Source organism: Pyxicephalus adspersus, chromosome 1 (genome assembly GCF_032062135.1).
Source record: "Pyxicephalus adspersus chromosome 1, UCB_Pads_2.0, whole genome shotgun sequence".
Lineage (NCBI taxonomy): Eukaryota > Metazoa > Chordata > Amphibia > Anura > Pyxicephalidae > Pyxicephalus > Pyxicephalus adspersus.
The window spans coordinates 104,118,112-104,134,629 of record NC_092858.1 but is presented as its reverse complement, the minus strand read 5'-3'; the positions used below and the strand labels follow the sequence as shown (position 1 = coordinate 104,134,629).

At 40.0% G+C, this 16,518-nt stretch overlaps 1 protein-coding gene across 3 annotated transcripts in view; it reads right to left on the bottom strand.

The window, feature by feature from the left end:
• Positions 1-2,827: 2,827 nt before the first annotated feature.
• Positions 2,828-16,518, bottom strand: part of LOC140322183 (tetraspanin-18-like) — a 43,926-nt gene continuing 30,235 nt past the window's right edge. For all 3 annotated transcript variants that reach the window (XM_072398790.1, XM_072398798.1, XM_072398802.1), the window contains 5 exons: positions 6,292-6,366; positions 6,099-6,197; positions 3,869-4,048; positions 3,279-3,362; positions 2,828-3,016 (listed from right to left, as the gene is read on the bottom strand). In XM_072398790.1, coding sequence (XP_072254891.1) covers positions 2,969-3,016; positions 3,279-3,362; positions 3,869-4,048; positions 6,099-6,197; positions 6,292-6,366 — 486 coding nt within the window. In that variant the 3' untranslated portion in view covers positions 2,828-2,968. The remainder of the gene's footprint in view (positions 3,017-3,278; positions 3,363-3,868; positions 4,049-6,098; positions 6,198-6,291; positions 6,367-16,518) is intronic.

The following is a 16,518-nucleotide window of genomic DNA, read 5'->3' as shown; positions in this document are numbered from 1 at the left end:
CACAGTATAGTATAAACTGCACAGATGTGGTATATAATAAACTATTAAATACACTTTAGATGTGTGTTAGAATGAACAGGCCAGGTTTTGATTTGGGGAAGGTGTGGGGGGCTTGTATGAGGTATAATGCTTTGATTAACACTTAACAAGTATTACAACTTTCCTGGCCAGATTTTTTAATCATTTTTTTTCAGTTTCACAGAAACAGGCAAAGTAGACACATAGAAATCTTATAAGTGACAATGAGTGAACATCACAATAATATTGACCAAGATCAGATGTGTCACTACCCTGCCAGCCTATGCCTAAGCACATACAATATCTGAAGGCAGTGAGAACACTGCAGGAAAGTCAGTGAACAGTGAATAAAGTAATCAGTGATTTCAGGGAAAGGAAAAAGCTCTGGGGAAAGAGTTGGAGGGTGAAAGTATAGTATGTGGAATAAGCATAGAATATAGTATGGATAATTAGGCTGTAACATCCTCACAGTGGTCAAATCCCATGTAAATGAATAGAACATTCAAAGAGACAATTGGATGAAAATAGAATATAAAGGTCTTATGTAAAAATTACAGGCAAGTTTGACTGGATATAATAGAATTTGTCATGTGAACCCTTGTAAGTCACATCCCACTCCTCTGCTTCCATGAAGATATGTTGCCATTTAACAATGGAAGGGATGTTGTCTTGTTTCCATTAGGAGGTACCAGAGCTTTTGCATCAATAAAAAGGTTCAGTGTTATGCCTTGTCCATATTGTTTGGGATTGATGTCAAGTGAATAATATTTCTGCAGGATTGTCCCCTATAACTTCACCAATGATATTTTGAATATGTTAAAGGATCAGGCACCAATACGGTCTGATCTTCTGACAATCCCACCAAATGTGTTAAAATGAGCCATTTCAGGTATTGTAAATTGCCTACCCTGAAGTTCCCTCTCCATTTCTATTAGAAAATAAGGTACTGTGTAAAGGAGTAATGGTAAGTCAGCAGCTTATGAGGCATAGATAATATTTCACTAGGGCTTAATACAATTTGGTGGGAATAACAGGCACACATTTTTGAAGTGCATGGTAAAAAAAACAAAAAAAAAGGTGCAGCTACCTCCACACATATACATTTGTAACATCTTGTATCATTATCACCAACCCAAGTCAGTGTTGCAAATATGCAAATTAGGAACAGTGAGTCTGTGGCTAAGGACTTAAAATAGGTGTAAATGAGGGGGGGAAAAATATTTAGCTGTAAGCTTTATTAGTCGGGGCCAGGAGACATAGTTTTCAAGACAAAATATAACTTTTTAGGTAGTGTTATTTTTCTTTTATACTATGATTACAATCCTAAGTCTAAGTACACACATCCAATTATTGTCATTGGAAAGTACCTTTCATGATCCTTTCCAATTACCAACAACTTCACGATGCACGATGCATGAACGAGTGTTGCACATACAAGGCAGTTGTGCTGTATGGAGAGGGGAGGGGGAGAACAACTGAGCAGCACCCCGCTGCGCTCTCTCCCCTTCCCTTTCATTACGATCGTTTATCGCCCGTCATCCATGGATCCACCAAGATGGTAGTTCGGACGATTTACAACAAGCGCTGTATACATTCAAGATTCTCATACAATATCATCCCTGAGCCGAATATTGGATGAGATCCATTGCATGTGAGTACGTAGCCTAAAAGAGTGAGGGGTAATGGGGTGTCTGTAGGTAAGAATGTATAAGCTAATTACTGTGTAGTGTAGCTCAGTGTGCATTATGTGGTTTTAAGTTGGAAAATTGATTATATTAATCCCCAAAAATATCTCACATGGTCTGATAATCATTTTACCCAAGCACATAAATAACTTAAGGACATGACACTTTGTTTAGCCAAGGCACTGGCACGCATTTTCCTACTTTTATTTCCATAGTCATAGAAATTTTGAAAGAGGTGTCTATATATTTGTCTGATTCTGGCATCTAGACTTAGGGACACATTAGTTTAAAGGAAAGCCAACTGAGCCTCTTATGGTAGTGTCGGATTATTAATATTAATATTTTTATTATTAATAATAAACAGGATTTATATAGCGCCAACAATTTACGCAGCGCTGTACATTAAACAGGGATTACCAGTCCAACTGGCCCTTACATGGCCTCAGGACACAGTAGTAATATAGAGCCAGTGGATCAAAACACTAAGTGCCACTGAGGACCAGAAATCTGACTCCTAGAGTACTAGAAACAAACCTACATATGATTAACTTAAAGGTATTATTATGCTTTTCCTCACTTTTGGGGAAAATGTGTTAAAAAGTGTTTTTGTTACAATATGTCATTCTATGAAGCTTAACTCCAGGCAGCAAAAGAAAAACTACAACTTATTTAATTATGACTCAAATTGATATATCCTTAAATGTACTTTAAAACATAATGGCCTAGTGTGACATGGTTTAACCTCTTGTAAGTCTTTGAACAGCAACTAAATCGTCTTTGGCTTCTCAACTGTCTCTGATAATGATAACTTTCTTAGGTCTTACAGCAAAATCTGTACATCATATAGCTATACCTAATATGTCAGAGGTTTGGTATGATTAGTATACATTACATCTTGTTCATTACTGCATAAAAATCTCATGTTCAATCTCATTATATATATGTACTAGTACATTGTTTGATATTTCACTCTGGTTTCACACAAGCATGGTTAGTCAAGTATTTAACTCAAGATTCAACAAAATACATTTACAAAAAACTTTAAAATTGGCATTGCACCCTTTACTGCACATTTTTAGAATATATTATCAAATAAACAATTCAAAAATATAGCTACTGCATAACCAAAGCTTCCTCTATCTTTAATGCTTATTTTTTATTCAGGTAAATGTGAAGAAAAATATCCAGACTGTATGAGTTTTAAGATTTTGTTGTAGCTCTCCATGTTGAATGTTCTTTTATTTTTCAGTCATATCTTCTAGCTTCTAGTCAAAATTGTAGTAAAGACAAAGTGCAAAGAACATAGCGAACATCTGTAGGTAAACATGTAAAATAGAGTTATAAAGATATTTTTTTTTCTACTGTGGTATATATTTATTTCTAGGTTTAGTTTTGATATGGGTTAGGGCTACTATGTACTTATTTCCAAGGGTGAAGGAGTGGATATTTATAAAAGTGGGTTTTCAGATTCCAGCATTCAGATTCCAACATTGGGGTCATGCTGGGGGTATGAGATCCCTCCTTCTCCCTGAAGGTTCAGGTATCATCACAATACCTTATTTTAGCACAGCTCACCTCTGTACCAATAACCCCAAAGCCCACAGCTCCAGTTACGGAAACATATTTCTTCAAACTTTTGGCAATGGTACTGAAACAGCCCTGGAACACAAAAAATATTTGTACCTTAATATACAAAAAAAATCTGTTTGTAACCACATTGCATAAGATACCCATAATGCAATTTCAGGACACCAAAAAGCCTTTGTTTTAATTACATGGTCTATTTATAAATGTTTTCACCCAACTTGTACCCAAATAGTGGGAACTGACTTTTACTTGTGAGTTATACATATTTCTAAGTTAATCAGTGTGAAAATGTGTACATTCTGGGTAAAAGTTGGGTGAATTAAAACATTTATCAATAATTTAAAACAAAATGTATTTTAATTCAAGCAGAATAAGTACCTAAATTAGACTTGGTATCAGCATTTTTCAAAGTCATAATACACCCCTTAGCCTATTAAGAAGAGCATATAACAGGTTACCAGAGTATTGATGAATAAAATGTATATAAACCAAAGAAACATGCAGTTTTCCCCCAGACTAGGATAGGTGGACTGTGTTTTTTTTTAGCATTTTCAACTTTGGATATGAAAATGTTTTACCTGATTATTAATGTAGTCTGGAGTATTCTCCATACATTTCTGTCTGTCCTTAATAATTCCAGATATGACTGGGTCATCACGTTGGCAGCAGGCCTCTGGCCATGGAGCAGAAGGGTACAGGTCATGGAAGTGTGAGTTATTACCGAAATCACCAAGCCCAGATATACCACAACATGACAGCTGAAACAGGCAATTAAAAAAAAAAAATTTTAATTACCCAGAGTAATAATATTAAGAAAATTCATGTTCAGCCAACACTAATTACAAAAATAGTGAATGAGGTAAATATTGAAAAAAATAATGTAGACTTGGCAAATAAGTATGTGCCCAACCTATATTATTGCAAGCATTGTGTACACCCTAGATTCCCTAGAGTCACCTGTCCATGGATTTTTTACGGATCTTCCACCCTCCGATGGCTGTACGGTCATTTGGGTGGTTGTGGATCGCTTTTCCAAAATGGCCCATTTTGTACCCCTTCCAGCTTTACCATCGGCAGCTGTGTTGGTGCCAGTCTTCATTCGTGAAATTTTTAGGCTTCAAGGTATGCCCACACATAAAGTTTCTGATCGTGGGATGCAATTTACCTCTCTCTTTTAGAAAGGCTTTTGCAGATCCCTGGACATCTGTGTGAACTTCTCCTCCTATCACCTACAGACTATTGGGCAGACAGAGAGAGTTAATCGAGCCCTGGAGCAATATACCGGAGCCCTTGTTTCTGCCCACCATGATGACTGGGTAGCACTGCTACCATGGACGGAGTTCGCCCACAACAACCATGTTAGCACCAGCACCAAAGATTTACCGTTCTACATTGTCTATGGCAAGCATCCTTGCCTTCAATCTCCTATACCCTGCTCTGCCAAAATATCTGCACTCAGTGCCCTGCAGAGAGACTTTAACCACATCTGGTCTTCTACTTGTGAGCATCTGAAACACGCAGCTCTCAGGCACAAAAAAATTGCTGATCTGCGTGGCCATAAGGCGCCTCTTCTCCAACCTGGGGATAAAGTCTGGCTCTCTAAAAGGAACATTCATTGCAAGGTGCCTTCTCTGAAATTTGCCCCACAGTTCACCGGATCTTATGCCATTTCTGCCATGGGTAACCCAGTTTGCTAAAAGATAACTCTTCCGTCACATCTCAAGCTGCCCAATGCATTTATTGTGTCTCTGCTTAGGCTGTTGGTCCTGAACTGCTTTTCTCATCCCTCAACGCTGGCTACTCTCGCACCAGATTTTTCTCAGAAATATGAAGTCCATCACATTCTGGATTCCATGTTTTCTCTCAAAAAGCTAATGTACCCTTAAATCTGGACCCCGGCCGGTGGGGAGTCCCCATAAAAGGGGCGGGTAATGTCACACTTACCTCTTCCTCACCAAAGCGCAGATGCTTTTCTCCTGCGCATGTGGGAAGTTCTGACACTGGGCGTGCCTCTGTTTCCAAGCTTTATCAATTCCGTCCAATCCCCTGGCCAATCAGAAACTAGCCTCTTGACCAGCCCTGGTTATTTAACTAGCTCACACACTGCACTTAGTGTTTGTACAACATGTCTTCATTGTACCGAGCCCCTAGTTCTGTTGAGCTAGTTCCCGTTCACCTGGTGCTTAATTCAGTGTTTTCTTTGTCCAGCTCTTGCGTTACCTCCTCATTGTCCAGTTTGTTGGTTCCCAGCCAACTTCCCTGTGCTGTTCCAGTGTTCCTGTCTGTCTGTGGATATCCCTGAGTCACCTGTCCCTCCTGTTGCTTCCAGTGTCTTCTGTGTTCCCTGTGCCCGCAGTGGCCCCTGTGTCACTAGTGGCTGTTTCCTGGATCCCTGGCAATTGACCCCTGGCGTGTGACCTGACCTCTCTTGCTTGCTGCCTGCCTCAGTCCTGGCCTTCCATGACTATCCTTCTGCTTTGTAATTTTGTACTGTGTTCTGCCCTCCTCGGTGTCCCCAAGGACCGCAACCTGACAGTAACCAGCGGAGCAACATCCTCACCATCAGAGGCTCTGGAGAAGACCTGGTTACTGGTTAGACTCTGCGCCTTGGCCACTCTCAGAGCTCACACCACCTCTGTGCAAGCTGTAGCGCCCCCTAGTAGTCCTGTCTCTCCATGCATGACAGTAATATTAAAAAAAAAGTCAAACATCTCACATACCTTATAAACCAGGGAAGTATTGCTATTAGTTCTACACAGAATAACGTGTGCATTAATAATTCAGCTCATACTCATATAAATATCTTACTGCAATCATAATGGTGTTCCATGACTGGCTAAAAACTTCAGAAGAGTTATCTCCTTTGTAGAACTTCTGTAGCTCATCCCGAAAATGATCTTCCTTGATCTGCAAGGTAACGCATCATTAGAATTAAATTAGATGATTTACAGTTTATCAGTAGATACCATTTAGTTTATTGGTGCCACAGTATGTTTCCTACCATTTTCTGAAAGGTCAAAGCCATAATGACCCCAGCAAGTTCCACAGTGAACAGAAGTAAAACAAGTATGAAGAACTGTAAAACAAAATCATAATAAAACTGCATGTAAAAATTAAACATGAAGAATGTTACATCTACATCATTTTATTTGCAAAACAAACAAAAAAATCAGCATTTGTTAAATTTGGGGACTATCCATTATCATTTTCGAACAAGATCTTGCGCAGCTTTTGCTCAAGGTTTGCCTATTTTTGGAATAGCATTATATTTTTCATTATTTATTGCAATGAAACTTGCAACAAGCAAGTCCTCCCATGTGAAATTTTATCAAACAGGACTCCTCAATTTTTGTCTTGGAAATGTGTATTTCAGTAATATTTACACAGTTTCTTACCCAGTGACTGTTGATTCATCCTAATATATTCCCAATAATCACAAGATTTTTCAATATTCAAACTCACTTTTTCTCCCATTTGAAGTGGGTGATTTTATATCTAAAGTGCTCCTAGCTTTGGAGCTGTGGATTATTTTTAACTATAAAAATATTGAAGTGTGCCTTCAATACAGGTGCAGAAGTGTGCCTTCAATTCAGCCCTATAAAGTTTTCCCCCAAACAGGGTTTCTAACCTAGTACAGCATTGTCCTAATGCTGATGTGCACCAGTCTATTTGGCATCCCTGATGCCCATGAGGGGGTGCTGGCAAAGAAGGGCCTATGTTTTACCTAGATACCCCCCAATGGGTAAATTGGTTTTAAGTTTTCATTAGACCCCCTAACCTGGTCATCAAACACTATGAAAGATATTTAAATAAAAAAAAATAAAACTAAACCACCAAATACAAATCTGAAAGTTGTATACAGTATGTGTACTGATTTGCTTCTCAAATGATCTATATGTCTGTTAGGTAAGGGGGTTTATTGCTGTTAGAGTTCCTCTTTAAATAGTTATGTCCCTTTAATAGGGAAGGGAGTCCCTTAATAGGAAGCCGTAAAGGAAGTAGTCACTGGGAGAAGTTTTGGGGGGATCCCTTTTTGATTGTGTCCCCTCGTGGCCAGGACCAGTAAACTCAATGGGTTTTTAATGCTAGTCTGAACATAGCCCTATTTTTTAATTGTTTGGTCTGTTTTATTATATTAAATATTTTATTTATTTTATTATATTGATCTTGTGCGCAATAAAACATAGTATCTGTTTTACTGAAAATAACAGATTTCTTAATATTTGCTCAAATAGTGCTTAACATACAAATTAAGACTAGCATGTTTGTGTTGTATAGGGTTTTTACTATTACAAACTACATGAAGATAGCTGTACTCATTCATGTTTTTCTATGTCAGTTTTGTTTTAAAAAAGTTTTTATTGAGTTTTCAAAAATACATAAACAGTGAACATAACACAAAGAATTAACAGTACAGACAAACAAACAATGTATATATTACAACCTTTACCCGCCTAGTGGAGCCAATAAGACTCATAGATAAGAACGAGTCAGGGGGTGATACAAAACAAATATTATAGCATCTGGGGATTCCATATAGTAAAGAAAATAATATATGTAGAAAAACCCAGCCCCTGAAGGAGTCTGATAAAAAACATTCCCTCTTACAACAGAGTATCTATCCATACACCAGGTAAAGGCACTTCAAAAGAGCAATAAAAAACCCAGACAAGACAGACATATAGGGGGGAAAGGGAAGGGGGGAAACGGGAAGGACCGATTACCACCCGATAGGAATATAAGATTACCAATTATGCACTGGCAAAAGATCAAAACAAAAAGAAAGAAAAGTAAACAACCAGCCACCCACTCATACTCATACTCAAGAAGAAAGCTATCAAAATCTGCAGGCATATAGTGCTCAATCCATGGGTCCCACACCTTTCTGAAAAAATGCAAACGATTCTGGAGTCTAGCTACCATATTTTCGTTAATCACGTACCACAATACCTTTTTCTTCACTTGTGCCACAGAGGACATGCCAGACCACCAAGATTTAGCTAGGACCTGCTTTGCAGCTGTAAGTATAAAGGTGAAACTGACCCTTGGTGATTCCCTGGGGGCGTAGCATCAAAAAGGCTTCAAACGGGTCCTTTAAGATACCTCTGCCCACTATGGTATAAATAATTTAGTATACACCAGTCCAGAACCACCTGATTATAGGGCATTGCCACCAAATGTGGTACAATGTGCCTGGTGACCCACAGCCACAAAAATAACTTCCAGAGCATTCCGGGCGAGTAGCAGTTTATAGTTAGCTTCATGGGCTGCGGCATCCCACATTTGCTGCCATTGTTCCTTGGACACCTGTGGTCCAATATCTGTCTCCCATTTAGATGCGTACAAAAGTGGGTGGGAATAGTTGGCTAAAAGCAGGGACCGGTAGACCACAGAAAGGATACCTTTCTGGCATACTCCACAAATGCCTTGGGCTCAGTGTAAAGGGCCTGAACCCACTAGCAAAAATGTGGGCCGAACCCCCAAGAGCTGAGAAGTCGCTGCAGGTAAGTCCAAGAAACAGTATCAAAGGCTTTCCTTATGTCCAAAGATAACAGCATTGTAGACACCCCTTTTTTATGGGCTTGATTAACCAACTGCATTATACGGCGAACATTGTCACCAGCCTGTCTCTGGGGCATGAATCTTACTTGGCCCTTGCCAATTAGAGATAAAAAAACAGTATTAAGGCTTCTGGCCATAATAGCGGCCAATAGTTTGATATCTAGATTTACCAGGGAGATGGGCCGACAAATGACCCAAGTAGAATGGTCTGTGTTAGGCTTGGGCACCATACAAATGCTAGCAGTAAGCGTATCGAGGCCAAACTTATCACCTATCAAAAGGTGGTTGAACAAGCTGGTTAGATGTGGCTCTAACAGGTCATTAAATTGCTTATAATAGGGGGCCAAAAACCATCTGGACCTGGGTGTTTATTTGGTTTCAAGTTTCGGATGGCCTGCTTTACTTCCTCCACTGAAACCTTTGCTTCCAGAGTTGCACGTAGGGCCTCTGGTATAGGAGGGAGAGGTATTGATGATAAGAAAGATTCCAGCCTACCAAGAGGTCCCACTTCCTTGGCAGTATATAGACGTGATGACGCCTCTGGAATTCTTCCTGAATTATGGATGGGCGACTGGTAGGACCAAAGCCAGTAATGTTGAGTCTATGAGGTTTGTGCCCTCTATCCTGTAAACACAGTCTATTAGCTAAGAGTGTGTCCGCTCTGTTACCCCTGGAATAAAATTTGTTACCGACCCAGCGGAGTTGTTTCTCAGCCTGATTGTTCAGGAACAATTCCAGCTCACTGCATACTGCTTCCAATTGTTTCTTAAGAACCTCCGAAGGAGAGCGCTTAACCTTGTCAAGCAGGGAACCATATTTTGCTTCAGTTCCGTGATCTTTGCTAATCTTTGCTCTTTCTTATGTGAGGCTATTTGTATAAGTAAGCCTCTGATGACCGCCTTATGAGCGTTTCAGAGTGTTGCAACTCCAATTTCAGGCATGTCATTGCAGGAATAGTCCCACAAGTGCTGCTGGACCATACCACCCACCTCCAGGTCACCTAATAAAGAATCATTTACTGACCACCCAATTAGTCTGGGTTTGTCATACAGGGAGGAGAGTGATAGGACCATAGCGTCATGGTCAGACCACAAGATTGGTGCAATTTTACATTCTTGTACTTGGGGGAGCAAGAGGGTAGAAATAAAGATATGGTCAATCCTAATCCAGACATTATGTGGATGAGAAAAGTGTAAGTAGTCTTGTTGTAGGGGATGTAACTCCCTCCAGCTATGAGTTGCCTAGAATTGGGAGCATATTAGGAAACTATATATATATCTGCACATTGCACAACTGCCCCACCAAAATATGGTACTGACCCTCGGGGTCTTTGATTTCTTGGTCACAAGTAAATGGCAAAGATCACCTAAAGCCGATCAAGACCCCCTCTGTTTGGTATGGACATTGGCGAGGTAAAAATGTGGATAATGGTTGCTGAAATACTTTGGATAGGAAGAGGCTGAAAAGTGTGTCTCTTGGGGACAAATAATATCAGCCTTCTGTGTGTGGAAGACCCAGAATGCATTGACTCTCTTAGCAGGGAGTTCAGCCCCTGCACATTCAAACTAAACTATGATAATGGCATGGCAAATACAGAAGCAAAGCATCACTTTTGGCATTTCAGAGATAAAGGTGGTTGTGGGAACCATTCCAAAAGGAATGGACGGGGGCACAAGGGTGGAGAGAGATGGGTTGTACGAACACTAAACAACATGATAAAAGTGCACTTGACCCTACGTGGAGGCCAGGAGTGCATACAACAAACATGGTTATGATGTAGTGGAGTACCTGCTGTAAACAATAAAATCTCTGGGCGTCTAAAGAGTGCGCAGTGACTGCCGCTCGAGAGAAGCCAAGGTCAATGTAAACATATCCCTTCTTAGAGAGCACCAAGCACACCGCTGAAACAATAACACTAATGTATTCTTAAATTAAACTTACAACCAAAGATATAGTTCCTGAAGGGGTCAACATTGTCATCAAAATTTTCTGACCATGCATGTTAGAACAAAACATAGAGGCTAGTGAGCATACAGAAGAGGTAGGAAAGGGGCAAGCCTCTAGGAGCATGAGTGCATCATGCTTGTCTTGTAGATCAACCATGGCTCCAATCAGGAGTCGTCATGCATGCATTGCCGTCTAGTGAAAATGCAGGTATGCTCATCAGTCAAAACAAAACCAACATTTGGTAGAACAGTCCAGGGGGGACCAATCACCGAAAACTTACAGGACATACCGAACCAGGAACAGGAGAAAAAGTAAAAGTTAAGAAGCAAAAAAAAACATCCCTCGCAGACAATTTTATCAAAGGTAGAGGTAGGCCAGGGGTGTCCCTGTAAGGAGTAGAGCCTCAGGGTATTGCTTCTGAGTTGGAGCGAGGGTGGTCCTCATGCTGCCTCTTTTAAAGATGTGAGCTGGAGGGTGATGATTGAGGGGACACCCTACGCTCAGTTGCACGCCGGACCCCCATCTGAACTTAATGAGTTGGGGTTGCAGCTCTAACAGCCAAGGTTTAAGTGCCTGCCTTTTCTGAATAGTACCGTGTTTCCCCGATTTTAAGACATCCCCATTAAATAAGCCACCCCCCATTTTTGAAAAAATAATTAAAATTAGACACTCACCCATGAATAAGACATCCCCCGAGATCCGATCCTGTGTGTGTCCCCTTGATGCTGGCTGCAGCACGTGTCTGCTCCTGGCTGCAGTGCAGAGTGAAACTGAAAGTAACAAGCCGGCATTCTGCACCAGGAAGCAAGCTGCTGATCCCTGCCCTAACAGAGATCCCTGCCCTAACGGAGATCCCTACACTTAATTACCAGTAAGTGAACAGAAGGGGACAATCATTGCATAGAGTGATCAGAAGGGGACAATCATTGCATAGAGTGATCAGAAGGGGACAGTCATTGCATAGAGTGATCAGAAGGGGACAATCATTAATCATTGCATAGAGTGATCAGAAGGGGACAGTCAATGGCATAGAGTGATCAGAAGGGAACAATCATTGCACAGAGTGATCAGAAGGGGACAAGCATTGCATAGAGTGATCAGAAGGGGACAATCAATGGCATAGCGTGATCAGAAGGGGACAATAAATGGCATAGAGTGATCAGAAGGGGAATATGAACGGCACATGAGTGATCAGAAGGGGACAATCAATGGAACATGAGTGATCATGAGTGACTTTCAACAATAAATGTGTACTGTAGTCTTCTTCATGGAAAAATGAGACATCCCCTGAAAATAAGACCTAGGGCATATTTTGGCATTTCAAAAAATATAAGACAGTGCCTTATAATCGGGGAAACAGGATAGAGGGAGCCAGATCTGCAAATATTTGATAATCATTGCCCTGGAAGTGTAGTAAAGCTTTGTCACGAGCCGCCCGAAACAAGCGCTCTTTGGTTGGATAGTAATGGAACGCAATCACAATGTCACGTGGTGGACCCTTTGGTTGGGGCATGGTGAGGGTTCTGTGGATACGATCCATCTCCAATCAGTTCATGGGAATTTCTGATGCTAATTCTTGCAATAATGCAGTAAACGTGGAGTTTAGATCTTCTTTTGATTCCGGCAGCACCCTTACCCTTATATTAGTACGTCGTGCCCTGTTATCCACCTCCTCCAGTTTTTGAATGGAGGGCTTGTATTTCTGATTTCAGGGAATCTATGCCCTCCTCATGGCCTTCCAGGACAGTAGTAGTATCATCCAGACGCCCATCTATCTGTCTAGCGCCCATCTATCTAGCTCCCTGGTGTCCTGGGAGAAGTGGTCCACAAACTTTTTACACTGTGCATCCAGAGCTTGGTGTAACAGCCCTTGCATTTTAGCCAAGAGATCTGGGGCCTCAGGGGGTTCGGGCAGCACTGGTGCTGGTAATAGAGGAAGAGCGGGAGAGACCTGCAGGGAGATTTCTGACTCACTTTGCTGGGGACCTGAAGCCACGCTGTTCTCTGGGCTGAGGGGGGCCATCTTGGATGTAACACACAGCAGCGCAGCTGCTCTCTCCTGCCTCGCGGTCCGCTTCTTGTTTTGCTGGGAACGGATACACATCACCTCCTAGTGATCCAGGGAAGCTGTGGTGTAAGGTAGGCAGTGATGCGTTCAGTGCTCGCAGTGGTGTGAGGCAGCTATCTCTGCCATCACTGAGCGCCACGCATGTGCACTCCTATATTTCAGTTTTTATTCATTAAAAAAAACGACTAAAGGAGGGTGTGAATTATTAAAAGAAATGATGAATCAAATTTGCATACCTCACTTCCCTAACTACCCATTTAAACAACTTATTACAAATTTTCTTTTGTTCAACAGAAAAAGATTTATTTTCACAATAAGTTTTACTCTTTTAACCACCTGGGCGGTTAGCCTGAACCTGGTTCGGGGTGAGAAAACTTGGTACAATCGTTTACCCCGAACCAGGTTTGGGGTAGCTAAAAGTATAAACAAGCATTACAGTGCAATCTGATTGTCATACAACATTGTATGACAATCAGATTGCAACTGAAAAAAAATACTTACCTTGTCCCCACAGCTCCTCCGGAGACGTCTTCTCTCTTCAGTCTTCTCCCGGCGTGTGCACTGACGATTTCCAGGTTTCCCGATGATGTTGGTGCATGCGTCGGTGCAGACGGGAGGCGGGGCGGGAAATTCAAATCACTTTGTATTGAACTCAATACAAAAAAGCTGCATTGAGTCCAATACAAAGAAATCTTTATATAATATATATAATTGTATTATATATATATTATATAAGCTACTGTACAGTTACATTACATTATACCCTATTTTTTTTTTTAGTTTTTTTTTTTATGTTTTTATAAAAAAAATGTTATTAAATTTATTACATTTTGGACATATTTAGGTGAGTTATGCGGTAATTCGGTGAATTAAAAGTAATTATTGAGTAATTCGGTAAATTATAGCCTACAATCTAAAATAAATTTCCATGCAAAAAATGTAACACTTTTTGCATGGAAGTACGGAAAGAATTAGAACACTCGGCGTTCGCGTACGCATCCCTCGGCGATTCCTGATGTCAGTGCATGCGCCCGTCGACGGGGGTTGTAGTGGGAAATTCAAACATTTTTTTATTGGATTCAATGCATTCTTGTTTAAGCTGATTTTTGTGTTTTTTATTTAAATTTTTTTTTTACATGATTGTGTGCTTCAAACTTTTTTTATATTCAGGATATCTACTGAACCCTTGTTTGGACATATTTCTGTAAGTTACAGGTCTACAATTTAAAAAAAATTTCATGAAAAACAGTGTACTGCTTTTGGTACAGAAATCTAGACATTAGTGAAATGCCCAGGAGGTTAATTTTACATGCAATAGGATTTAATAAATAAGTGCTAGACTAAAATTTGCTGTTTCGAAATTTGCAATCTGATCATTATAGCTTTTAATGATAGTATAATTAATTTACATAATAGATGATTTTTTTGTAAAGAAATTAACAATTAGGCAAGTATTAGTTATTTGAAACTTGTTGGAACCAATGACAATATAAATGGAAGATGGAGGATCCTTTAAAAATCAGTTTAGGGAACTAGGTTTCAAGCTGAAGAAAAGAACCTCCAAGGCTTTATTCTCTGGAATATTGCCTGTGCTTTCCACAACACAGGAAAGGCAGATGGAGCTTAGATAACTAAACACATGACTTAAGTCCTGGTGCAAAAGGGAAGGGTTTGGGTTCATAGAGCACTGGGCTGACTTTTCATTGGGGTACAACCTGTATGCCAGAGATGGTTTGCACCTAAATGAACGGGGGTCTGCTGTGCTAGGGGAATGATTTAGGGAAATGGTGGAGGGATTTTTAAACTAGGACAGAGGGGGTGGGACAGTCAAATAGGGTGGCAGAAAGGTTAATCAGGGGTCAGACACTAGTGGAGGGTGGATTGTGGATAGTTGGGGGGAGGATTATGGATAATTGTAAAGGAGCTTCCCATATTACAAACAAACATTGGATTGTGCAGTACTAGTTGTAATGAAACACAAAATTATTTGGCAAACAATGATGGTAAAAGCAGCAATGGTTTAAAGAGCCTGTTCACCAATGCTAGAAGTCTAGCAAACAAAATAGGGGAGTTGGAAGCCTTAATGAGTGAGGCGAATTATGACTTAGTTGGTATTGTTGAATACTGGCTTTGTTCTTCACATGACTGGGCTGTCAATCTTCCTGGGTATACTCTCTGTCGTAAAGACAGAGTCAAACGAAAGGGTGGTGGTGTCTGTCTGTGAGAAGTCATCAAAAAGTAAATTTGAAAAAAGAAATTGCGGATGAAACAAGAGATGAGGTTGAGGCATTATGGGTGGAGTTGAATGTGGGGTTGAATAACACACAATGAATGATTGGAGTCTGCTATAGAGCAGAAAAAAGTGGAAGTATTTTAATCATGGGAGATTTCAACTACCCTGACTGACTGGAGTAATAGCACTACAGGAACAGCAAAAGGGAGTAAATTTGTAAATTTAATACAGGATCATTTTATGGTACAGTTTACCATATAGAAGCCCCAACTGGAAATGATACTCTGCTGGACCTAGTTCTTTCTAACAATGCAGAGCTTATAACAAATGTGCAAAAAAAAGAGAATCTGGGTAGCAGTGACCATAATATGATTTCATTTAATGTAAGCTGCAAACAGGAAGCAAAAACAGGAAAGATAAAAACATTTAATTTTAAGAGAGCAAATTTTCCATTATTAAGGGCGGCTCTCTGTGACTTGGACTGGGAGACAATATTGTCCTCAAAGAACATAGAACAGAAATGGGAATGTTTCAAGTATGTTCTACAAAAGCAAACTGAAAAATATATTCCAATGGGTAATAAGTTTAAGAGGCTAAAATTAAAACCTATGTGGCTTACAGCTAATGTTAAAAAAGCCATAAGGAAGAAGAAAAGGGCATTCCAAAAATATAAAAATGAAGAATCACCTTCATCATTTGAAACCTATAAAGAATATAACAAAAGATGTAAAAAGGAGATAAAATGTAAGGCTGACCCCAGAAAATTCTTCAAATATATTAATAGCAAAAAGGTCAGATCTGGGCATGTAGGCCCCTTAAAGGATGTTGCTGGGTTGGTAACTGTGGATAAAGACAAGGCAGATTTACTAAACAATTTTTTTGGCTCTGTGTACACGATAGGAAAATGGCAGAGGTCAAGTCAAAATTCATAAAAGCAATGTCACTGCCTTAAATGAGTCACAATGGCTAAGAATTGATATGATTGAGAAACAGCTGGGAAAAATTAAGGTTGACAAAGCACCAGGACCTGATGGATTACATCCACATGTCCTAAAAGACCTGAGCTCAGGTATTTCAAAGCTATTATTTCTAATTTTTAGAGAATATTTATTGGCAAGGTACTGATGGATTGGCAAAGAGCCAATGTGGTTCCTATCTTCAAAAAGGGAGCAATGTCATTATCAGGTAACTACAGACCCGTTAGTTTAACATCCATAGTTGGAAAGGTCCTAGAGAGTTTAGTAAAGAGACACTTTTTCTGTTAGAAAATAATATTATAAGTGATAGTCAGCATGGCTTCAAGAAAGACAGAAGTTGTCAAACAAATTTACTCTCTTTTTATGAGGAAGTAAGTAAACAGGTAGACAGTGGAATAGCAGTTGATATAGTGTACTTGGACTTTGCTAAAGCATTTGACA